Genomic DNA, 26,368 nt, shown 5'->3' on the forward strand with positions numbered 1-26,368 from the left:
CAAACTCAAGGTTCCCTAGCTTATTTTTTTTCTAATGGAAGAGTAATATTGATTGTAATATTAATTACAGAAAAATTACAAAAATCAGAAAAAGTTTAAAGAACAAATTATGTATCATCCATAATCTTAGAACCCAGAGAGAAACACTTTAAACATATATTCTAATAGGACTTTATATATATGAGAATTTTTTTTTACATAATTAGAAGAATTACTTTATATCTTGCATTTTCCTCACTCAACACAATAATGTGAGATTTCTTCCATGTCATTAAAAATCTTTGAAAATATGCTTAGTGACTAAGATTGTATAACATGGATGTACAGTAATTTAGTTAGTCTTGTGTCACTGAACATTTTGGTTTCCAATATTTGGCATTATAAATGAAACTGTAATTAATAAGCCTTATTGCTCATAAACTTTTGTTCCTGTCTTGGATTATTTCCTTAAGATAGAGTTTTGGAATTGAAATTGCCAAGTTAAAGGATATGAACCTCTTCTCCCCTTTTTATTACAAAAGTCATAAGATGCTGAGAACAAATGACACAGAGTAAAGTGGAATGTATGAATCCAAGGAGTCTCATCTTCAGGCTCTGATTCTCAGCCTCCAGGCAGTCACTAGCTGACACTCAGTATGCAGGCACAAATGGCTGTGCTACTTTTCCCACATGACTCTGATCGTATTTGCTCTCCTTATCCAGCTGCCCAACATCACTCACTAAATAATCTTTCTTTTCCTCACTTTTCATATTCTAAATCTCCTTCTGTATAAGGAATAGGGGTCCATCTTGGATGACTCCAATCTATTTAATTAATCTTTTGACCTAACCTAAACTTTAATATCAACTCTTCACTTTTTTTTGAAGTTTTTATTTTAAAATCTGGTAGAGCTAGCCTCATTTATTACTCTGAAAACGTTAAAACTCATGATACACACGGCCAAATTACTTTCCAGAATTATGAGTTTACACTGGATCCTTGCTAGTACTATTATCTTTTGGAAATTCTTTGTCAAAGTGATTGAAAATGCTTATTTCTCTAACATTAATGAGTTGATTTTCGTGAAATATCTGTTTACAACCTTTTTTTCCAGCTTTAACTGATATTTTTAAAATGATATTATGAAATTTTATATATGTATACATAATCAAATTGCCAAGATCTGTTCGATCATCGAAAAAGCAAGAGAGGTCCAGAAAAACATCTATTTCTGCTTTATTGACTATTGCAAAGCTTTTGACTGTGTGGATCACAATAAACTGTGGAAAATTCTGAAGGAGATGGGAATACCAGACCACCTGACCTGCAAAAAACCTGTATGCATGCAGGTCAGGAAGCAACATTTAGAACTGGACATGGAACAACAGACTGGTTCCAAATAGGAAAAGGAGTACATCAAGGCTGTACATTATCACCCTGCTTATTTAACTTCTATGCAGAGTACATCATGAGAAACGCTGGGCTGGAGGAAACACAAGCTAAAATCAAGATTGCTGGGAGAAATATCAATGACCTCAGATAGGCAGATGACACCACCCTTATGGCAGAAAGTAAAGAGGAACTAAAAAGCCTCTTGATGAAAGTGAAAGTGGAGAGTGAAAAAGTTGGCTTAAAGCTCAACATTCAGAAAACTAAGATCATGGCATCTGGTCCCATCACTTCATGGCAAATAGGTGGGGAAACAGTGGCTGACTTTATTTTGGGGGGCTCCAAAATCACTGCAGATTGTGACTGCAGCCATGAAATTAAAAGACACTTACTCCTTGGAAGGAAAGTTATCACCAACCTAGACAGCATATTAAAAACAGAGACATTACTTTGTCAACAAAGGTCCATCTAGTCAAGGCTATGGTTTTTCCAGTAGTCATGTATGGATGTGAGAGTTGGACTATAAAGAAAGCTGAGCACCAGAGAATTGAGGCTTTTGAACTGTGGTGTTGGAGAAGACTCTTGAGAGTCCCTTGGACTGCAAGGAGATCCAACCAGTCCATCCTAAAGGAGATCAGTCCTGGGTGTTCATTGGAAGGACTGATGCTGAAGCTGAAACTCCAGTACTTTGGCCACCTGATGTGAAGAGCTGATTCATTTGAAAAGACCCTGATACTAGGTAAGATTGAGGGCAGAAGGAGAAGGGGATGACAGAGGATGAGATGCTTGGATGGCACCACTGATTGATGGACATAAGTTTGAGTAAGCTGCGGGATTTGGTGATGGACAGGGAGGCCTGGCATGCTGTGGTTCATGGGGTTGCAAAGAGTCCGACACGACTGAGCGACTGAATTGAACTGAATGTCTAACAATGTATACATACCTTTAATTTTAAGAACACAAAGTTCTTTGGCATATTTATTACCAATGCATTTCCCAATTTGTCACATGTTCTTCAATTATATGCTTTGTTGTATAATAAATTTTCCTCAATAAATTAAATCTTTGTACTTGCTTTTACTGTTCAAAAAATTCTTTCAATTAGCTCCTATGGTGAAAATTACCATTATGTGTTTGAGAGATAAAGTGATTTGGAAACATAAAAGTTAAATTCCTTTAATTGTTAAAAAATATACAATATGCCTAATTAGTAATAATGAGAGATGCCACTTATCGGATGCATTGAATGAGCTAGATTTTGGGATTTACTCACTTAAAAAAATAACTTAGCCGAAATCAAACAGCTCATTTCTCTGTACCAATTACCGCCTCTAAGTTACTCTACAAATTAACAGTAATAATAGGAATCCATGTAATAACTTTCCTCACTTAAAACAAAAAGCTTCTTATTTGATCAAAACAGTCATAGAGCTGTTTATTATATGTGCACTGATTAAAAGGAAGCCATGAATCATCACATTCTTTTAAGGTTTGCATAATCTTCCAGGAAAGCATACCTCACTTTTAATGCAGTTTCTTCTTGGTTGCAGATTTGTGTTTTATACTTGTCAATGATTAAACAACTCTTTAGTGCTTGTATTAAGAACTGTTTACCTATAATAAACCGCTTGAACTTGCTAGACATGAAATTCCCCATTCTACCATCCCCACTTGGAAAAGTGCTTCCAAGAATGGGCAACCATACTCTTCTGAAAATAGGAAACAAGACTGAAGGCACCTGGGGTCGAACTGAGCATACAAGCAGGCATGTATCAGGTTGGCTTGAACTGAGATAAAATAGTTTCAGGAACAAAGGTGTTGTCGTCCCCTGTCTTCAGATCCTCTTCCTCTTGGATTTGTAGAAGAGACCTTCAAAATAAAAAGTAAAGAAAAGCATGTTTCCTCCTGCAAAATTCTGTTTCTTTTTCTCATACCTAGTTGACAAGAAAGAAAATTTAAGCTATTTTTTATTGTAAAATATACATAATATAAAATTTACCACTTTAAGAACTTGAAAGTGTACAATTCAGTGGCGTTGAATACATTTACACTGGTGTATGACCACCTCCAGAACTTCTGCATCATCCAAAATGTAAACTTTATACTCATTAAACAAGAACTGCTCATGACCCCCTTTCTTCCAACTCCCATTCTGCTCTGTTTCTGTGAATTCATGTACCTACCTCATATAAGTGGACTCAGACGACATCTGTCCTTTTGTCCCTGGCTTCCTTCACTTAGCATAATATCTTCAAGGTTCATCCATGTTGTGGCCCCTGTTAGAATTTCATTCCTTTTTAAGGTATATGTCACAGTTGGGTTGTCCATTCATCCACTTGGCTTCTTTCCACCTTTTGACTGTTGTGAATAATGCTGCTATGAATATTTGTGTGCTCAACCAAGTAAGGTCTTAAACTGCAGTGGAACACTGTGTCCTCTTCCCATTTCGCCTCCTCTGTGCCTCTGTTCCAGTCCAGATCTGAATCCCTCCATCTGGTTGACTGTTGCTACATCAGTCTCACAGGGTGTAAGGAGAATTTTTTAAAAACCCCACTTTACCCTTTACCCTTCCTTCCTTGGCTGAACTTTGTCCAGTCAGGTTTATTTATAAACCATGAAAAGCTCATTAACATGATCAAGCATTTCTGCAAGCTCTCTTCTCCCTTTTGTTACTACAGGAAGGCACTTGGCAGGGATAAGATTGTGAAACATGGCTGAGGATAAAAGCAAGAGAGATTCCATTGGATTAAAAGCGAAGGAAGGCCAGACCAACAACGGGTTTGTACAAAATGAAGACATCCTGGAGACTGACCTGGACCCAAGCAGCCCAGCGGCTGGGCCACAGCACAACACCGTGGACATCCTCGGCCCCGGGGAGCCCGACGTGAAGGATGTCCGGCCCTACGCTGGGATGCCCAAAGAGGTGCTATTTCAGTTCTCCGGCCAGGCCCGCTACCGGATACCGCGGGAGGTGCTCTTCGGGCTCACCGTGGCTTCCGTGCTCTTGCTCATTGCGGCCACCATAGCCATCATTGCCATCTCTCCCAAGTGCCTGGACTGGTGGCAGGCGGGACCCATGTACCAGATCTACCCAAGGTCTTTCAGGGACAGCAACAAGGATGGGGACGGAGATCTGAAAGGTGCGTGACTTGAGACTTAGGGCAGGGCGGGATGAGGTTCGTTTAGGGCTCTTCGTCCTGGAAGCTCATTATGCCTGGGCTGTGCGGTAATAAGCACATTCCACCCGGTATGACTGATGATGCCTTTCTCCTTGTTTATGATATTTAAAAAAGCCACTCAGCAGAACCCAGCAATTCTTAGCATATGATGAAAGGATACTTGCTAGAGCCCTTTGAGCCCCCAAAGGGCTGTTAAGTTTATTGCCCAGTAGGAATTTTTGCATAGTCATCTGATCTAACTTCCTACATGAGCAAGTTTCCTCCTGAAATGTGTCCTTCTTCTGTGCACTTTAGAGTTTGTCATCTCAGAATGACTGTTTAGAATCTTTAGAATCCCTTTTCCAGGGTGCACAGTGGCTAGTCTGATAATCTGGCAGAGAGATTCTGATTAATGAGCAAAGCATAATTCATTATTTTAGAAGAAGATTAAGTGATATCTTTAAAATGTATAGACTGAGTCTTTAAAGCTTAAATCTTGAGAAATGAAGAAAAGGTATAGTGTGGGTTGGTCGTTAGTTGAATTAAGGATTATTTAAAAAAATCCATCTTAATAAAGAAAGTAAAAAATATTTTTAAAGTTATGCTAATAATTTCCTAGTGTGTTATGTGTGGGATGTCATTACTATTTATTGCTCAAATGAGGACACAAGCCAATCGCTGGAAACTGTCCCAGGCAAATTGGTTGATATGGTTACCCAGTTAAGGGAAGCAATAAGGAACAAATAAACTAATAAGATAATTTTTGATAATGCGATTTGGCTTGAAGAAGACAAAATAATGATTTAAGAGTATGGGATAGAGAAGGGAATGGCAACCCACTCCAGTGTTCTTGTCTGGAAAATTCCATGGACAGAGGAGCCTGATAGGCTACAGTCTGGGGGGTCTCAAAGAGTTGGGCACAACTGAGCAGCTGAGCACACACGAACGCATTGGGGATAGCTCTAGAGCTGATATGTAATAGCTTGCTGAATTGTTTGCTTTTGGCTAGTTGCTTGGCTCCCTTCCTGGTGCTTAGTATTCCTCTTTTCATTGCTGTAGAGTCTGTAAGGGCCTCCATTCTGCAGCCCCTTCTTCTGGCTTACCGGAGAAGGCCCCAGTCCAGCATTCTAAAAGGTGGCTTTCCTTGCATACCTCCTATAACAGGTCACCCACTACTTCCTCAATTAGTGGAACAGCTTAGACTCAGAAACTGCAGCCTTTGAGACTGTAGTTGTTCTAGAATACAGTATATAAGGATAGATTTATCTCAGGACTGTGTGGTCAAGGCCTGCACCTTACACAAAAATGTCTGAATACATCAGGGAGTCCTCACAAAACTATTAGGTTGGTACGAAAGTAATTGAGGTTTTGCTTTGTTGAATTTTGCTTTTTGATATTGGAATACATTCTTAGATAAATGTGATTATGTTATGCATCAAAAAGAAAAGAGTATAGGAAGTGGTAATGAGCTTAGTCGAACTTTAAAATGCTTCAAACACATTCCTAAAATCTTCAGCTTTCTTTAGTAAACTAATAAAAGACTTCTTCATACTCATATAATGTTTCTCTTAAAAACCATCCTTCATCTTAACTAATTGAAATATTATCTGACCCTCAAGATGCAGTTCAAACCCACTTCCTTCATTAATCTGTTTAACCTCCTGGTCAGAGGGGGCGCTACCCTCCCCAAACTCTTTCAGTGTTTTGGATGGAGCCACACTTCTGGTGCTTCGGTGTAACATATCTGGGTGACTTTCCTTCCAACCCCTCAGCCCCTAGCATGATCCTGTCACCTGCTGCTGCTTACAAAGTAAATGCTTTGCAAAGTGATGTTTGATGGAATAAAGCCCAAAACCCTATACCCCTAAACTATACTACCCACTTCCTGGCCCTCCCTCTGTAATCTCCTTCTAAATTCCCCGTGCAAAGGGCAACTTCTAATCACCTCTCACATTTGTCATTTCCTATAGCTTTTCCTTGAAGGACTGGCTGCTTCCTGTAATTAATAGGTATTTTTTCTAGAGGTTGAGAGGATTTTGTTCTAATTTGAAGAAAAAGTTCCAGGTTTCAGTTTAGTCTATTGCTTTCTGTCCCCTGGAATGTGGACATGGGAGATCCTTTGTTACTCTGTGTCCATTTGGCCTCTTCGTTTTTATCATCCTGTTCCTTTGTGCTTATTCTTGATATAAATCAAAATTTTGACTTTAATCTGAATTAAATCAAAATTCTTTTGTTGCCTGCTGATACTCCAGGAGGTCTCACGGCCATCCACGGAAGGGAACTGAAGTATAGTCAGGACACAGGTGTGCAGCCCGACTCCTGCTTTGGTCTCAGCGACTTCTGACAGGGGTCCCGCAGGAAGTTACTGCAGACCGAATACTAAACTCGGGCTCTGCATTTAGGATGCTGAACTGGAAGCACGTCCCCCCACTAACTGTCTGCTAATTATCCTACGGGGTCCCACGTACAGGAGTTTCATTCCTATGTCTCTTCTCATCTAAGTCTAAAGTTCTTTTCTGTATAAATGCTTGACTTCAGCACTGTCCAAAGGAAACAGGATGTGGACCACATAGGTAACTGACAGTTTTCTAGCAGCCATATTAAAAAAGTAAAAGAGAAACAAGTGAACTTAATTTGAATAATATACTTTGTTTAATCCAACATATCGACTATCTTTTCAACATATTGTTGTTGTTGTTTTTCGATTGCTCAGTTGAATCCAGCTCTTCATGACCCCATGGACTGCAGCATACCAGGCTTCCCTGTCCCTCATCGTCTCTGCAGTTTGCCCAAGTTCATGTCCATTGAGTTGGTGATGCCATCTAACCATCTTATTCCCTGTTGCCCTCTTCTCCTTCTGCCTTCAATCCTTCCCAGCATCAGGGTCTTTTCCAATGACCAGCATCAGGGTCTTTGTAACATATAATCAATATAAAAATATAAATGAGCTATTTTACATTCTTTCTTTTCATACTGGGTCTTCAATGTCCAGTGTGTGTTTTACATTTGCACCACATCTCAGTTTAGACTAGTCACATTGCAAGTGCTTGATAGCCACATGGCAAGTGGCCAAACACTGGACAGTGCAGCTTAGGTCACGTGACCGTCAAGAATGCATACGTTATTCTTCTTTGTGTCTTGGTACTTAGCCCAGCATCTGGCCTGGATTAGGTGCTTGAAAACCATGTGTAGAATAAATTAACAATAGTGTAGTTTGGGTTTTAAGTATAAAATATGAACAAACAACAGACAGATTTTTAAAATATTATGCATCGATGTTAAAGTTCAAAGCTTATTGCCAGAAGGCTAATTTGCTGTTGGTTGTAGAACTAGACCTTGCTATTTGAATTTTACCCAAATTCAAAAAGACCCCAGATATTTCTGTCTTAAGCCTATTCGTTTTATTTTTAATCGTTCAACTGAAAAAACAAACTTTTTCATGGCTTTGACTTTGCCTTCAGGTATTCAAGATAAATTGGATTACATCACAACTTTAAATATAAAAACTGTTTGGATTACTTCATTTTATAAATCATCCCTGAAAGACTTCCGACATGCTGTTGAAGATTTCCGAGAAATTGATCCCATTTTTGGAACAATGAAAGATTTTGAGAATCTGGTTGCAGCCATACATGATAAAGGTAAATTGAATGGAAGGTGGGTGGGATGGTTTAAGGAAAGCATTTCTCCAAATGCTTAGCTTAGAGCATTTTCTTCCTCACTATTGTATTATTCTAATATAATATTATGTAAATAATATTATCTTACCATTTGAAATGTTTTCACTCACTAGGTTTAAAATTAATCATCGATTTCATACCAAACCACACCAGTGATAAACATGCTTGGTTTCAATGGAGTCGGAACCGGACAGGAAAATATACTGATTATTATATCTGGCATGACTGTAACTATGAAAATGGCACAACCATACCACCCAACAACTGGGTAAGTCCCGACATGCTTGATTTACAGAAGTAAAATTGGCAGATCTTCAGTTATTAAACTGGTTATTTATAAAGCTATTTTAAAGGAAAGTGAATGATAGCTATAGTTTATGAGAAGAGAAACAAATTTCCCAAAGAAATAGAAATGAAGTCCCAAGCTTCTAATCATCTGTGGGTTTGGATTTTTCATTTCATTGTAGAGCTGATGTGTTTTAGCATATTAAAACCTATGCTCTCTGTTAACCTCTCTTTCCTTTATTTCCCCCTCTGTCCAGCTGAGACCCCATGTCTTGTTAGTTTAGTAACTGTCTTGCTACCCTCCAGACCCTTTTGCCTTTCTGACTTTTTGACTCCGTTGTCCAGTCAAACACTAGCCATAAAAGAACTCAACCATCCATTTTTTCTTTACCTGAACGTTGGCATCCAAGCCTCTGGACATATTCATAGTCCCTATCTGAACTGATCCATCCACTCTTTTGGGGGAATTTTACTAAATCCAGCTGATCAACATGCCCTCTCTCCTCTTCAGACATCTTACCCACCTTCACCGCATCTCATCACTCTCAGCAGCAAACCCAGCTTAAAAGGGAGATCAGAAGCTGACACTCCTGCCTCTGTTCCCACCCTCTTCCTGTTCACCTCTTCTGGGCAGAGACCTTGTCTCTCCTGCCTGAGGGAAAGCCCAGTGAAATGTTTTAGATAAACAGTGAACAATTTCTAGTGTAAAATATTTGGAATACACTTACACTAAAAACGGATTCATTGCTTATGTGAAATTCAGATTGAATTGAATGTCTCCTGGTTTATCTGGTAGCTCTCCTCCTGTCCCAGGTCAGTCCCTCTGTGTACTCTAGTTCATCTTCTCTCCTGCTTTCTACAGACCCTTTTTCTCTGGATCATCTCTCCCCACTCCAGGGCCTCCCTCTTGACCTCCCTAAGCACTAAAAGAAGCTGACTCCTGGGCATCAGCTTTTAAATGACCCAAGGGCACTCAAACGATGTGTGTCTAAAGTTGACCGTGTGATCTTTTCCCCCAACCTCCCGTATGTGAGGTTATGTGAATAGCACTAATATACACAGCCCGGTGAACAGCCCTTTAGCAAGTCCTGGCAATTTCACCTCTTCCCAGGTGGCTCAGTGGTAGAGTCCACCTGCCAATGCAGGAGATGCAGGTTCAGTCCCTGAGCCGAGTAGATCCCCTGGAGAAGGAAATGGCAACCTTCTTCAGTATTCTTGCCTGGGAAATCCTGTGGACAGAGGAACCTGGTAGCCTATAGGCCACAGGGTTGCAAAGAGTTGAACACAACTGAGTGACTGAGCAAACACACAATTTTCCTTTTTACCAGTCCACCACTTTTGAAAATGATGATGGTGTTAGCAAACATTTGCTAAATGCTTACTACTGTGTGCCAGGCTCTGAGTGTGTTATATTGATTATATTCATTAATTCCTTTAATTCACTGTAGAGTCTTATGGGTTGGGCTTTAATTCCTGTTTTACAGATGAGCAGACTGAGGCAGAGAAATGTTAAGCACCTTGCCCTGGTTCACAGCTAATAAATGAAAGGGCTAAAGACTGTATCTAGCCTAATTTTTACTGAGTGAACATAAATTGGTACAATGTTGAGGTCTTAATTTTACATTTCTCTAACTGCTAATGATTATTTATATAATTACTAATTATTGGTGTACTAGTTGCCTAATTAATAATGCTGCTGAATATCTTTTTATACATTTATTCACTTGAGCTTCCATTTCTGTGGAACATCTGTTTAATGGTTTCTTTCTCCAGTTTTTTGTTGGATTGCTGGTCCCTTTGAAATAGATTTGCAGAGTTTATTTATTTATTTTTTTGTATTTTGTATATTGATCTTTCTGTATACTGATATATGCTGTAAAAATCTTATCCTGATTTGTATTCAGGTGGGCCATGAGGTGAGCTGGCAAGAATGTTTCCTCAAAAGGCATCAGCTACTACTTAGCTTGGGCCGGTTGTTGCCATGGAAATGTGGACTCAGTGTGACTAGGTCTTTCAACTAAAAATAAAATATTTATGCAAATCCCTCAGTTTATAAATGTTGTCTAGATGTTCTCTTTAGTGTGAAATGAACAAATGGCCCAAGACAGAGCCCCGAGGAAACTGACACAGGTTCCTCCTCCTGGAAATGCCACGGATGTGAGAGCTCCTAGAAGGAGGAAAGCAGCACCCCTGTCAAATGCTGTTGGGTGCCAGCATTTGCAGTTACTGTGTGTGTGCTCAGTCACTTAGTCATTTCTGACTCTTTGCTACCCCATGGACTGTAGCTGCCCAGGCTCCTCTTTCCATGGGATTTCCCAGGCAAGAATACTGGAGTCGATTGCCATTTCCTTCTCCAGGATATCTTTCTGACCCTGGGATCGAACCTGGGTCTCCTGCCTTGCAGGCAGATTCTTTACCATCTGAGCTATAGGGAAGTCCTCTTGAAGTTGCTAGATTTCTTTTATTCCTGAGGGCTAGCAGCATTTTAAATAGAATGATTCTAATTTAAATAATCGCTCTATTTGGATTCAAGCTCCAAAGATCAGTGGAATGTGTCTTTCTCCCAAATTGACCATCATTTGCTTTTCTTCACAAACAGGAGTCCAGAGCCTGGACAGAAGTTTCAAGAAAATAGATTAGAAATGTCTGCTCCTTACATTGAGAGCATTGATTTGATGTTGTGGTTGTTGTGAACAGTTTCTGCTGTACTAACACATCACAACCACTTTTGTGGGGCACTAGGCCAGCAAGTGGAATTTTAGGGAATTAGTTTATCTAGTGCTCTCACTAGAAGGAAAATTCTGGGGACGCATGCACTTAGTCTGCATGGGGCTGACGATGACAATGATCATTTCTTTGTGGGCGATACCATCATAGAAACCATGCTAAGGAACTGATCTGCTATTTTCTGTTTGCTAGTTAAGTGTATATGGAAACTCCAGTTGGCACTTTGATGAGGTACGAAAACAATGCTATTTTCATCAGTTTATGAAAGAGCAACCTGATTTAAATTTCCGTAATCCTGATGTTCAAGAAGAAATAAAAGTGAGTACAGACATCCACGTAAACTTCTCCATTTCATGGGTGCTTAAGTGGTTATTTGCTACACTTTGTATTGAATAGTAATTGTGTCAGCAAAATCAAGCAGTGCAATTCAGTTCTGGGATTAAGGTGTCTGATGCAAATACAGACTCTCAGATATGTCAGTGGCTCTTTCCTTCCTCTAACCCCAAATAATTGAAATGGGTGGAAGGCAGAAACACCTGTTACCTCAGCTCTGCGATGCCTCTCTGCCTGTGCTAAGCTGGCACAGCTCCTGGGTCTGGACCTGGCCTCATCATTGGCTTCAGGGAGCTTCTGTGTGAATTATTTAGCTTTTCTGTGTCTTGGATCCCTTGTCTATGACACACGATTGATGGTGCAGTGTTTGTCTCACAGGGACTTTTTGGAACATGAGTTGATATAACCCATGTGCAACACTTCTGTATTCACTCAGTAAATATCAACTTATTATCTGCTCCATGTCAGGTCTGGTTCTAAGTAGTGGGAATGCAACAGTGAATCAAAGAAACCCCACCCTCAAGGAATTCCCAATAGCCTTAGGGGAAGGCAGACAACAGCTAAATATTTAACATGTCAGGTGGTGATGAAGGCTTAAAGCTTCGCAGCGCCAGTGAGAAGTGGGCTCAGAGACACCCCTATGTTGAAGTCTCATTTGCACAAAAACCTGATGTTTGCAAGGGGGGCATGTGAACAGCTAGGGAAAGAGAACTTCAGGCAGAGAGAAGAGCAAATGCAAAATTCTCTGGGGGAGACTGAGCTCCATGTGTTTCAGAAATGACCTGGGGGCTGCTGCGCAGAACTGCCAGGCACAGCAAGTGATATTTCAAGACGTTCGATTAAATTTCAATTTCAGTTAAATAATGAATAGTGCAATATTTGATACTTTCTTCTACTAAAAAATTATTCGTGGTTTATCTTAAATTAAAGCTTAACTGGTTGTCCTGTATTCCATGTGGCAACACTACCAGTGCACTTCTGTGAAGTGAGGGACAGGCTTGGGGAGTTTGGTGTTATGAGGGCTGGTGCTGTGGGGCTGTGAATGCTGTCGTAGGGACACTTGCTGAGCTAGAGATGATGCTCTGCGGTCTGGTGACGCTCAGATTTCCTGCAGCACCCAGGTGAGAGTTGCTGGCACTCACACCTGTATAGTGGTGGTTCTAACAACACCTGACACATAATTCACAGTAAACATTAGCCCTGTTGCTGTTTGCATCATTGCTGCTGCTGTGGCTCTCACGGGCAAGAATTTAGGATACCAGGGTAGGGCTCTGAGGTCGGTGAGGAGGAAACCCAAACAGAGCAGAGCAGGGAGCTGTGGGTCTCTTTCTACAAGTCATCATGTCAGCCAGATGGAGAGGATGCCTTGCTGGAGTCTCTAAGAACACCTGTGCCCTTTAGTCTGTTCTTGTTTTGTTTTTAAATAACAGCTTTATTGAGATATAATTGACATACCACAAAATCCACCCCTTTCAAGTATGTAAGTCAGTGGTTTTAGTATGTTTATGGGATTATGCAAGTATCACTACTAATTTCAGACACTTTCATCACCCCCCAAAAGAAACCCCATACCCGTTAGAACTCACTCCCTCTGGATACCATATTTTCTCTCTTTGAGCCCTGGAAACTACTACTCTACTTTATGCCTCTATAAATAAGCCTGTTCTGGACAGTCCACATAAATGGAATCATATAGTATCTATACAGATGTCTGTGACCTGTATCTATATTATAATTTAATTTCTTGAGAAACTGTTTTCCAGTGTAGCTGGACCATTTTACGTTTTTATTAGCAATGTATGAAGCTTCAATTTTCTCTGTATCCTCATTGACACTTGCTATTGTCTTAGCTGTGATAACAGTCATCCTAGTGAAGTGGTATTTCACTGTGGTTATGATTTGCATTTCCCTGACAGCTAATGATAGTGAGCATCTTTTCATGTGCTTATAGTTTATTTGTATATTTTCATTGGGGAAATGTCTATTCAAATCCTTTCTCTATTTTAAAATTGTGTTATTTGTCTTTTTGTTGAGTTATAAGTTTTTTTTTTTAACACATTCTGGATATATGATTTGCAATTAATTTTCTTCCTTTGTATAGGTTGTCTTTTTACTTCCTTGATGGTGCTCTTTGAAGCACAAGAGTTTTTAATTGCTGTGATCTTCAACTTACCTATTTTTTTTCTTGCTTACGCTTATAGTGTAACATTTAAGAACCAGTGCCTAACTCCAGGTTGTGAAGATTTAACTCATGTTTTCCTTTAAGAGTTTTGTAGTTTCAGCTCTTACGCTTAGGTATCTGATCCACTTTTTGTTGATTTTTGTATATGGTAAGAGGGAGTCTAACTTCACTCTTCTGCATGTAGCTATCCAGTTATCCCAACAATACATGTTACCAAAGATTATTCTTTCACCATTGAGCTATCTTGGAACCCTTTTGAATATCAATTGATCATAAACATCAGGGCTTATTTCTAGACTGTCATTTCTGTTCCATTGATCTATATGTCTGTCCTACGCCAGTACTGTCTGGATTACTATAGTTTTATATAGTAAGTTTTGAAATTGGGATGTGGGAGAGCTCTACAACCTTCTTTTTTTTCAAGATTGTTCAGCTGTTCTGGGTTCTTTGCACTTCCCTGAGAATTTTATTACTAGCTTGCCAATTTCTGCAGAGAAGCCTGCTGGGATTGTACGGAACCTGTGGATCAGTTTGGGGGAGTATTGCCATCTGAACAATATTAGCTCTTCGGATCTGTGGACACAGGATGTCTTTCTACTTACTCAAAATCTCCTTTAGTTGTTTTCAACAGTGTCTTCTAGTTTTCGGTGTACATATCCTGCACTTCTTTTGTTAAAGATATTCCTATAAATTCCTTAGTTCAAAGGCTATTTTTACTGTATATGTTTTCCAGAATTTAGATGAATTGCTTTGAGATCTTGAGAAGTAGGCTCCTTGTCATGGCAGCCGTGTCTCATTTGGGGGAGGGGAGGTAGACACAGTCGGTCCACTAACAAGGGGTTAGTTTTAAACTTCTCTGATGGAGTGTGAACTTTCCTCTTCTCCATCACTGAAGATCATTTATACAATCACACCCCCCACTCTTATTAGGCACTTACTTTTTGCCAAGAGCTTTACCAGCATCATCTCATTTGATGCTCAAAACAAACCTAACTTAGGAGATTTTATGACCACGACTGTTTCACAGAGAAGGAAACTGAGGCTTAAAGAGGTGACACCACCCACCTTGGGACTAAGGGGACAAGATTCAAACCCAAGCACCGAGATTGTGGCATCCATGTACTTAAATTAACCACAGCCCCATGCCTAATTTGAGGCAAACGGCTTCTCTCTCTGTTTCACTTTTTCTACACAGTTTTTGTAAGAAGGTTTGTAATTGGAAATTCGTAAATGGGAGCATAAACCAGTTGGTTTATCAGGCAGTGGATTTCTCCAGGCTCCTTGCGGCAATATTGATGGATTGCCTGGAGATGTTTAGACAAATGTGATAAATTTTGCCAAAATGTGCCAGCAATACATTAATTCTTTTTTGGCTAACCCAGCAATTCTCTTGAAGGCATCCAAGTAGTGGAGGACATAAATAGGAGCCTTAGTTACTAGCATTGCAGGATGAAATCCCTCTTGAGATGAATCATTACTGCCTCTGGTTGGAGAGGTTAGACATTTTTTTGCAAGGCTGGTTTAGAAGGTTTTCTATTAGAAGTAAATAAGAAAGGCTGAATGCTGTAAAGGAAGGCTCTTCGCTCCTGGAAAGGGACCTTTTACATGAAGGGACTTCTGACATCCTCCTCCCCCGAGCAGCACTTATCTTTGAAGCAGAGTTATGCAGGTTAATAATTTGCAACTCTGAGAATTTGTGGTGAGGAGGCATTTGGAATGAGTTGTGCTTGCATACCAGCTTGTACTCAGGACCTGAGCCTTCTTCTTTAGGGCTCCCATCAGATTTCAGTTTATCTGCACGGTGGGAGGCCGGCAGGCGGGGACATCCAGCACAGAGCATCCTTCTTCTTCCTCTTTGTCCTCTCCCTTGCACTGGCCATTAGGGGTTTGGCTGTGCCCTGAACCTTCCAGGGCTAGAGCTTTTTCAGCTAGAGAAGTCAGGAAGTCTTCTCAGAGGAGGAGTGGCTTATATTTGTCTAGTATTTTATAACTTTCTGATCAGTTTGTTTTTTATTTGCCCTCCAAATCCCTTATCTGACAAATAAGGAAACTGAGGCCCAGAGAAGTGATCAGTAGACAAGCTGCCGAGCAGGGAAGAGATTCCAGATGGACTGGCCCCATGTCTGGGGCTCAGTCTGATTCCTGAAACCACCCACGTGGGAAGGCTGAGCCCTGGAGTGGAAGAGTTAGTGTATTTACAGCAACTGGTGACTGGGAACCAAGATGCCCTCCTGGCTAAAGATGGGATGCAGAGCATAAGTAATGGCTCTGTTCTGCCCCTACTGAGCACGGTATTGATGGCGACAAGCAGCTCAACTCAAAACAAAAGATACTCACTACCTGCTTTATAAGCCGGCTCAGTGCTTGATGCTCATCACTGTAGCATCGTTATACCACGTGTATGCCATGCACTTCGTTATAAACCATTCCCTCAGTAAACAGCATGTGTTGTGTACTGGCTATATCCCAGAGTAGGCTGATTCTGAAGATGGACCCATGTTGTGGCCATCATGGGCTATGATAATATATTCTGGAGGTGGGTGGCAAACAAATGGGAAATAGAGCGTATACCTAGATATAGATATATAGATATAAGCAATGATTCCTAGAGAGTGAGAAAGAATGACCCATGTTGTAACCATCATGGGCTATAATAATATATTCTGGAGGTGGGTGGTAAACAGATGGGAAATTATGGTAAAGTGTGCTGAGTGTTCATGGCAGTATGAAGTAGGAGAATGCAGGGCGGGGACCTGAGAGAGACTGGGGTAAGGTTTACAGAGGAAGCAATGATAGCTAGAGGGTGAGAAAGACTGAGCCAAGCAAAGAGACACAAGTGGGAGTGTCCCCAGCAAAGAGAAAGCACAGTCATAGCACAGTAGAGGTGCTGGGAGTTGTCCACTGTGGGTACATGCTGTCCCGAGACGGGGTGTGTGATCGGGCGAGGTGAGAGGTGGGTAGGAACCACATCATGAGCTGCATTGGAGGCCATGGTAGGATTCAGGTTTAAAAGGTCTTGGGCAGGGAAATAATTTTAATTTGCACTGGGAAAAATCAATCTGGTTTGTGATGAAGGCATTTGAATATGGCAGGTTTGAAGGCAGAAAAACTGGGGAGGTGGGTGATGCAGTAACTAGGAAAGAATGCTGGGAGGCTGGACCAGTGAGGGTGGCAGGTGGGGTAGGGGTTGCAGAGGCATCATCAGTCCTTAGAGAGGAGCCTGGTGTGACTTCCAGGTTTCAGATTTGAATTCTGGCTGGGTGGCAGGTCCGTTTCCTGGGATGGGAGATATGGGAAGAGTGGGTGTGTGTGTGGGGGATCTCAGTTGTGTAGAGTTTGAGCTCTCTGTGAGACATCCAGGTGTTCAGTGGGTAGCTGGCTAGAATGCCATGGAGCTCAGAGGAAGGTCTGGTCCAGAGATAAAGCTTTGGGACTTGTTGCCATGTGGACAGTGCCCTCAGAGGTCAGGCGGGTAACATCGGTGAGTGAACTGGGCTGGCTGAGGTGAACCAAAGGGCCAATGGTCATTTATCTTGAGGGGGTTGTTGTCATGTGGGAATGATGGCCAGGTGTAGCAGGTCCTCCAACTAAAAAAATTAAAGGAAAGGAAGGCCACATAACAAATGGAGTACCATCTGAGCCACCAGGAAAGCCTGTAAGGGCACCACATGGTTCCAGTTACGATGTACCACTTACTTGTCATATGACCTTGATCAAGACGCATCATCTCTCTGTGTCTCAATTCCCCCTGATGGTAAAATAGGAACAATAACGGTACATGCCTTGTGGGGTTGTTTGGGGATTAAGTGGTTTAACCTTTGTAAAGCACTTAGGATAGTGTGGTGCTTATTATGTGTGTAAGGGGTCCCCAGCCTCCAGGATCTAATGCCTGATGATCTGAGGTAGAGCTGGTGTAATAATAATAATAGAAATAAAATGCACAATAAGTATAATGAGCTTGAATCTTCCCCAAACCATCCTCCCACCCCCAACTCCTGTCCATAGAAAAACTGTCTTCCGTGAAACTGGTCCCTGGTGTCAAAAATGGCTGGTATAAGTGCTTGTTAAGTAATCAATAAGTGATAGATAAGTGAATCAACACTGTTGTGAAATGAAATGAACGGAGGGTGTAAGATGGAGCCCCAAGGAGTACGCATATTTAAAGGACTGTTGAGCAGACAGAGAAGTCATAAACCAGGGTTGTGGTATCCTGGATCTAAGTCCTGTGAGTATTTCTAGATGACAGGGTTAGTCTATGTTGTCAAACATGGCAGAGAGGTCAGGTATAAGCTTCCTGGACAGCTCAGTTGGTAAAGAATTAACCTGCAATCCAGGAGACCCGGGTTTGATTCCTGGGTTGGAAAGTTCCCCTGGAGCAGGGGTAGGCTACCCACTCCAGTATTCTTGGGGTTTCCTGGTGGCTCAGACAGTAAAGAATCCACCTGCAATGCGGGAGAACTGGGTTTAATCCCTGGGTTGGGAAGATCCTCTGGAGGAGGGCACAGCAATCCACTCCAGTATTCTTGCCTGGAGAATCCCATGGACAGAGGAGCCTGGCAAGCTACAGTCCATGGGATCGCAAAGAATCAGACACGAATGAGCAACTAAGCACAGCACAAAGACCAAAGCATCAGTTGACGCTGGCAGCAGTACCTCATTTAATCCTCACAGAATTCCTGTAAGGCAGGTATTATTTTACTGATGAGGAAACCAAGGTTTTAGAGGCCATGCATATGACCTAAGTCATGCAGCTAGACAGTGGGGGAGATGGGATAGTCCCTTATGGGTCAGATTCTGGAGCCTGTGATCTATGTCCTGCTTCTGGAAGAGTCAGCAGAGAATTTTACCCAGATTTCTGAAGACCAGTAGGGCTGGTTTGCCTTCCTTGCTTATAAGCAGAGGATATGGTTTTCTCTCTGTCCTTCTGAAATATCCTATGCTTTCTCATTCTTTCTTGAGACGGATGACCTGGGATATATATCATTATCAAGAGGATGTCTTATATATCATCACATGGAACAACAGAGCCTTTCTTTGTCCCAAACCTTTCATTTTACATAAATGGATCCAGTAATGTCAGTCACCTCAAAAGGGAAGATTTGCCTCAAGGTTTTGAACTGATTCCTTTTTCACTCAGAGGAGCGAGTTGTTTAAGGAGAAAAGAATGTAGACATGCCTGGTGGAAAAACCAGGGCTGTGTGATGTCATGGGAGTTAGTTAGAAATTGGAGACACAATGTACTGTCCCTAGAGTCCCATGGTCCCTACATGGGTCACCCAGGCCTGGGGAACTAGACTCTGTGCCCATTTCTGCATCCAGCACACTAGGGGAGCTTAATTGGCATAAAGAGATGGTTAACCATTAAAATCTGGAATTCTTTTTTTTTTACCTGGTTGAGAATAAATAGCACAATGAAAATATTTTTCAAGAGCCATTTAGCAAATTTTAGATTATCTGGGTGAAGACCTCAGCATGTAAAATGCCTCTCAAAATGGATACATGTATATGTATGGCTGAATCTCTTTGCTGTCCACCGGAAATGATCCTAGCATTGTTAATTCGCTATACTCCAGTATAAAATAAAAAGTTTAATAAAAAAATTTTAAAAAGACTCTCAAAAACAAGCATCCGACTCTTTTAGTTTTGTCTCATCAAACAATGATAACATCTCTTACCAGACTACAGTGAAAATCCCTGCCAGGGCCATATGCCTATGCTGAGGTCAGTGTTTCTCATTTTCTAATGTCGGCTCAGAAGCTAGCAGTGCTGCGATCCCCAAAGTGAATGAGGACCTTATGAAGAGAATGAATAGCTTTATTCTAGGAAATCAGTGCTCAAAAGCTTAATGTTTACAACTGCATGGTGTTTAATGTTTTTCTACATTCTTGTCAGAGTCCGCTTGAGTAAATTAGTTATTTGTGCCCCACCCTGGATTCTCTAACTGTTGCTTCTTGACCTGCATACAGATTTCTCAAGAGGCAGGTCAGGTGTTCTGATATTCCTATCTCTTTCAGAATTTTCCACAGTATATTGTGATCCACACAGTCAAAGGCTTTGGCATAGTCAATAAAGCAGAAATAGATGTTTTTCTGGAACTCTCTTGCTTTTTCCATGATCCAGCGGATGCTGGCCATTTAATCTCTGGTTCCTCTGCCTTTTCTAAAACCAGCTTGAACATCAGGAAGTTCACAGTTCACAGTTCACGTACTGCTGAAGCCTGGCTTGGAGAATTTTGAGCATTACTTTACTAGCGTGTGAGATGAGTGCAATTGTGCGGTAGTTTGAGCATTCTTTGGCATTGCCTTTCTTTGGCATTGGAATGAAAACTGACCTTTTGCAGTCCTGTGGCCACTGTTGAGTTTTCCAAATTTGCTGGCATATTGAGTGCAGCACTTTCACAGCATCATCTTTCAGGATTTGAAATAGCTCCACTGGAATTCCATCACCTCCACTGGCTTTGTTCATAGTGATGCTTTCTAAGGCCCACTTGACTTCACATTCCAGGATGTCTGGCTCGAACTGGACATGGAACAACAGACTGGTTCCAAATAGGAAAAGGAGTACGTCAAGGCTGTATATTGTTACCCTGGTTATTTAACTTATATGCAGAGTACATCATGAAGAACGCTGGGCTGGAAGAAACACAAGCTGGAATCAAGATTGCCAGGAGAAATATCAATAATCTCAGATATACAGATGACACCACCCTTATGGCAGAAAGTGAAGAGGAACTAAAAAGCCTCTTGATGAAAGGGAAAGAGGAGAGTGAAAAATTTGGCTTAAAGCTCAACATTCAGAAAATGAGGATCATGGCATCTGGTCCCATCATTTCATGGGAAATAGATGGGGAAACAGTGGAAACAGTGTCAGACTTTATTTTGGGGGGCTCCAAAATCACTGCAGATGGTGACTGCAACCATGAAATTAAAAGATGCTTACTCCTTGGAAGAAAAGCTATGACCAACCTAGACAGCATATTGAAAAGCAGAGACATCACTTTGCCAACAAAGGTCCGCCTAGTCAAGGCTATGGTTTTTCCAGCGGTCATGTATGGATGTGAGAGTTGGACTGTGAAGAAAGCTGAGCACCGAATTGATGCTTCTGAACTGTGGTGTTGGAGAAGACTCTTGAGAGTCCCTTGGACTGCAAGGAAATCCAACTAGTCCATTCTGAAGGAGATCATCTCTGGGATTTCTTTGGAAGGAATGATGCTAAAGCTGAAACTCCAGTACTTTGGCCACCTCATGCGAAGAGTTAACTCATTGGAAAAGTCTCTGATGCTGGGAGGGATTGGGGGCAGGAGGAGAAGGGGACGACAGAGGATGGGATGGCTGGATGGCATCACGGACTCGATGGACGTGAGTCTGAGTGAACTCTGGGAGTTGGTGATGGACAGGGAGGCCTGGCGTGCTGCGGTTCATGGGGTCGCAAAGAGTCGTACAGGACTGAGCGACTGAACTGAACTGGATTCTCTTCCACTGTTCTCTTTTGTTAAGAACAGCGCCACCTAGGGGTGGACCCCGGGATATGAAATCTGAAGGCTATAAAAACGGGAATTTTTTTAAAATTTAAACTTGTAAATGACGACCCTGTATGCAAGACAGGAAAAAAGACACAGATGTGTATAACGGACTTTTGGACTCAGAGGGAGAGGGAGAGGAGGGGATGATTTGGGAAAATGGCATTCTAACATGTATACTATCATGTAAGAATTGAATCGCCAGTCTATGTCTGACGCAGGATACAGCATGCTTGGGGCTGGTGCATGGGGATGACCCAGAGAGATGTTATGGGGAGGGAGGAGAGAGGGGGGTTCATGTTTGGGAACGCATGTAAGAATTAAAGATTTTAAAACTAAAAAAAAAAAAAATAGTGCCCTTCGTCAAAAGTTCAATGTTAATGAATCGACATTGTTGATATATTGATTATACTGTTAATAAATCAATAAATGTGTTAAATAAAAATTTATATATCAAAAAAATTTAAACTTTTTATTTCATATTGGAGTGTAGCTGATTAACAATATCTTAATAGTTTTAGGTGAACAGTGAAGGAATTCAGCCATACGTATACATGTATCCATCCTCCAAACTTGGGTTTTTTTTTAAAATATAAAGAATAAAATTAGGTACAAAAAAAAAAAGTGGTTATTTAGAATGAAAAATGAATGAGAGTAGAAAGAGGTCCATGCAGTGAAGGGTCCTAAAACTTAAGCTTGGTTAGCTTCATGCTAAGTAGGTCCTTAGAGCCACGATGGATCCTGTTCTATGAATGAGGTGCCTTCCTGTCTGGCGCTTCTCTAACTGAATCTTGAGCTTAACTGCCTTCACTTCCTGCCCTCCTGCTGCAGTGACCTCCCTGGCAAGTCCTGCTATTTCACCCTCATGTCACCATGCTCCTCTCCTTGAAAGCTTTATTGTGTCTGTGACTTTTGTCTAGCTGAGGATTCTTAAAAAACCCATGAGACCTAGGATTGTGTCTGGGTTGTGCTGTATTTTGTGCGTGGTTCTAGTTCCAAGGCCTATTAGCTAAGTGCCTGGTCCCTAGCTGGAACCCAAATACTTATTGAATGAATGAGTTTGTGAAGAAGGATGCTAGTAAGAATAGATTTGTGGGTCTTCTACCCCAAAGTGAAATTCCACTGGGTAGGGCCAGCTTAAGGGCATTTGGGTCAGCTGGGTTCAAAATCAGGCTTGTCAGCAGCAGAGTCTGCTCTTAGATTTGAAAAATTTGTTTAAGCTTTGCCACTCAAAATTTCACCTGAAACGGACTGACATCAGCCGTGCATTCAGCCTAGAGAAACCTTTGGGAGCCTTGACCTACAGCCTCAAGAGGCCCCATATGCCCATGTAGATACAAGAAAGATACTTTGAATCTAGCAAGTGATTTTGGGGACAGTCCTTATTTGAGGTCTATAGCTCTGTTCCCCTCACTAGGTGAAAATTGGCTTCTTCACTCCAGTACCTTAAGTTATGGTACTGCTCTAATGTGACGGAGTGGGTTGCCATTTCCTTCTCCAAATATGATGTTCACATTCCTGTAGAAACTTCCCTTTGGCAAGGATTGAGCTGAAGGGAGAACAAGGAGAGCTACTGTCCCTTTGCAGAAGGGTGTCTTTCAGTGGGTGCGGGAGTAGGCCCAGCTGGGAAGGGTTAGCAGGGGGAAGGGAACTGAGACCGGGCCCTCTGCTTCAAGGTCACCTGGTCTTCTTAACTGTCCCCATACAGGCCAAGTCATCCTCTGCCTCCATGCTTGACTCATGCTGTCCCAAAACAGTCCAGAATGTTCTTCTAGGCTTACTCTCTGATGGTATCCCAAGCCAAGCTCTAGCTTTTCCTTGCCTGAAGAGAGGAAACACATGGCTGTGCCCACCCATGTTAACTTTGATCTTCTTAGTGCCCCAATAGTCATGCAGACCGAGAAAGCTCCTTTCATGATGCTGAACCGTGTCCTGCCTTGTGTTAGGGAACCCTCTCATGTGTCCCCAGCTATTGTGTTGAAGCCTTGAAGCCAGGGAGCTGGCTGTACTTCTTTGATGTCCCAACAGTATCACACCATCTTTGACTCATTTGGGGTTGATACCTCATTCTTTCATTCCTCAACTGGTTCACTAAATAACAACTGCTGTCAGTGGCAAGGGAAGCAGATATGAAAGCTGCAGGTTTTCCCTCCAAAATGCCCCAGCCTGGTGGAAGAGCCTTCATGACTGGCTGCTTAATTGGTTATTTTCTGTCAGTTTGGAGTGACTTCTAAGGAACTGAACATGGGGGAGATAAGCTATGTATCCGGTGTCTCCTGAGTCCTATCTTTCATTGTGGTTTCATTCTTTCATTGTGAGTGGAGTCTAAACTTTGGGAACATGCTCATAGCATCAATTATGTATGTAACATTCTGAATTCAAATATGAGGGAAGAATAGGAGCCCATAAATAGTTATTCCAAAGTTCATGAAGCTCAGACACTGCTGTGCTAAATAGATACTTTTATATGTGGAGGTGACTGCTTTATGATGGAAAGTCACTAACAGACAAGACTTTTATTAAACCTTATGACAACAATGTGTTGTTGATATAACCAAGCGTTTTTGCTTCTTCCTGTTTAGGAAATTATACAGTTTTGGCTCTCAAAAGGTGTTGATGGCTTTAGTTTCAATGCTCTTCAATATCTTCTAGAAGCAAAGCATCTGAGAGATGAGGCCCAAGTGAATAAGACCCAAATCCCGGTAACGTTTTAAACATATTAATATATGCATACATGGTTTTAATATATATTATAAAATAAGTATATATTTATAAATATATATGTACTTATTTATATTTTTTTTTCTGAAAATGTTATCAGAGTATTATTTTTTTTAGCCTGAGACACCACTTACCAGAGGTGAGTTCTGTTCTGCCTATAAGAAGTGCTTTGAATCATTTTCTTTAGGGAACACAGGAGTTTCAAATGCATGTGACCAGATATTTCCTTCTATTGGCTCCCTCCAGAGTGATCTTTAAAGATCACCTTCTGAGGGCATGGACAGTGTGGACTCCACCGAGGGCCATAACTTTGTGATTTCTGTCACTCACTCAAGCTCAAGGGAGGTGGCTTAAATTCTCCAGGCGCTTTTGCAGTCATTAAAGGACACGTAGGCAGAAGGCAAAGGAAGTAACGCTTGCTGAGCGTCAGTTGTATGCTATGTGCTCTTTCCATTTAACTCTTTCAACATCTTGTGATCTTGTGAGGTTTCATGATCCCCATTTAGCAAATCTTAGAGAAATTAATTTATCAGGGTGGCACAGGTGATAAATGGAATTACCAACCAAACCGATCTGCAACAGAATTTGGGCTTTTTGTGCTTTCACACCACTGGTTCTCAACCTTTCCCCCTCCCATGTCACACCTGAGACACAGTAATAATCACATGCCACTCTCATTCCTGTAGTTGACCACCATTCTACAGTCAGGCTGTTTTCAGTGGCCAAGTAGATCGCAGTCCTAAAATGCATTTCAAAATAACAGATTATTTATACAGGAGTATGTCAAAATGAATTAATAGAGACACACAGCAATATGGGTCAATCTTAGTGATATAATGTGTAGCAAAAAAATCTATGTATAACATGATGCCCTTTTTAGAAAGTAAAATTAAATTCATATGGTTATCAACTTGATAATCTTATCTGAGTAATAAAGGGAAGCTGGCCACTCATGGGCTAATTATGAGACCATGTCATGAACCAAGGTCATGATTAAGCCATTTTTTTTTTTTTGCATGTGATTTCTAGTAGAAAGGAAAAATGAAGGGGAAAAAAAAGGTTGTATGTTAGCCAGCTGTCCCAAAGAGAAGCATTTATACATGGAGAAGAAATTCCAGAATAATCTTGCTAATTATAATATGTCAGAAGATAGGCATATGCTTCCACTGAAGACAAATGACCAGAACAATGGATTTTGTATACTACCCAAGAAAAACTTAAAGGACATGTAACTTCCAAAGATATTGGAGATTTCAAAAAACTTCACTTGATCTAGCAAGAGAAAATCAGTTATAAAAAAGGGGTCCACTGAAAGGATGGCAACCCATGGACTGTCTAGCCTGTCCATGTCCTAACCCAGGACTTATAACCTGAGTTTGTATGAGACATAATCTCTTACTTTGATTCTAGAAGATTATTATAACCCTTGAAAAGCACAAAATCAGTATCAGGAAAAATTATTGAAATCCTGAGAAAGTATAACTTAAGAATAAAGGACAAAAGTGGTAAAAAACCAAATTTAAATGCATGGTATTAATAATTTTGTGAGCAGAGAAAGTACAAATGTAATAATGTACTCTAATCATTAAGATAATTTCTTTTGTTTGCCTTTAAAAATGTGGAGCATTTGGGACAATAGAATGTTTAGGAGGATTTTGTTAAATACATTTGTAATCAATGTTTAGCTGTTTGGTAAAATTTAACTTGTTTACTAGATTTACAGTTAAAAAGTTAAGCACAAAATGAAACACTAATAATATCGAGTGTTCTCCGTGAACAAAATCCCTTGCGCAGTGGAAGCCTTAGGACCGTCTTTAAGCTTGTGTGTTTTGGTCTGAGTCCTTTGAAGAGACAGTCCACACGAGGCCGCTATGGGCATTTGACACGTGACGTTGTGGTAACCATGCTGTCCTGTTTTCAAAGGACACGGTCACTCACTACTCGCAGCTGCACCATGACTTCACCACCACACAGGTGGGAATGCACGACATTGTCCGCAGCTTCCGGCAGACCATGAATCAATACAGCAGGGAGCCAGGGCGATACAGGTAACCACAGGCACAGCGTGTGATCTGCACTTTATCCCTCACAATCCCGCATTCTCAAGAGGTTCCAGTTATAATTTAACAAACCGCGTAATTAACAGTGCATCATAACTCGGTTATGCTAGGGCCTGTTGTAGTCTCTCATGTTGCTTAACTTTGCTGATTTAGTTTCCTCTTTTGTAAAACGATGCAGTCACAGTATGTATTTATAGGAATTTTGTGAAAATTAATTAAAAGATGATATTATCTAAAGGTCTTTATTATTTGCCCTGTTAGCAAGCAAATGTTCCAGCTAAGCTGTTAATAGATCATAATGGTTAGGAACACAACTTTGGAATCAGATGGGCCT

The 26,368-nt window shown here is 41.0% G+C and overlaps 1 protein-coding gene across 1 annotated transcript in view; it reads left to right on the forward strand.

Annotated features, from left to right (window-relative positions):
• SLC3A1 (solute carrier family 3 member 1) overlaps positions 3,807 to 26,368 on the forward strand; it is a 33,815-nt gene continuing 11,253 nt past the window's right edge. Inside the window, exons 1-7 of the mRNA XM_005686551.3 lie at positions 3,807 to 3,896; positions 4,048 to 4,509; positions 7,989 to 8,168; positions 8,321 to 8,475; positions 11,412 to 11,537; positions 23,836 to 23,955; positions 25,898 to 26,022. Of these exons, the coding sequence (XP_005686608.2) occupies positions 4,080 to 4,509; positions 7,989 to 8,168; positions 8,321 to 8,475; positions 11,412 to 11,537; positions 23,836 to 23,955; positions 25,898 to 26,022 (1,136 nt within the window). The 5' untranslated portion in view covers positions 3,807 to 3,896; positions 4,048 to 4,079. The remainder of the gene's footprint in view (positions 3,897 to 4,047; positions 4,510 to 7,988; positions 8,169 to 8,320; positions 8,476 to 11,411; positions 11,538 to 23,835; positions 23,956 to 25,897; positions 26,023 to 26,368) is intronic.

The sequence above is a fragment of the Capra hircus genome, chromosome 11 (assembly GCF_001704415.2).
Source record: "Capra hircus breed San Clemente chromosome 11, ASM170441v1, whole genome shotgun sequence".
Classification (NCBI taxonomy): domain Eukaryota; kingdom Metazoa; phylum Chordata; class Mammalia; order Artiodactyla; family Bovidae; genus Capra; species Capra hircus.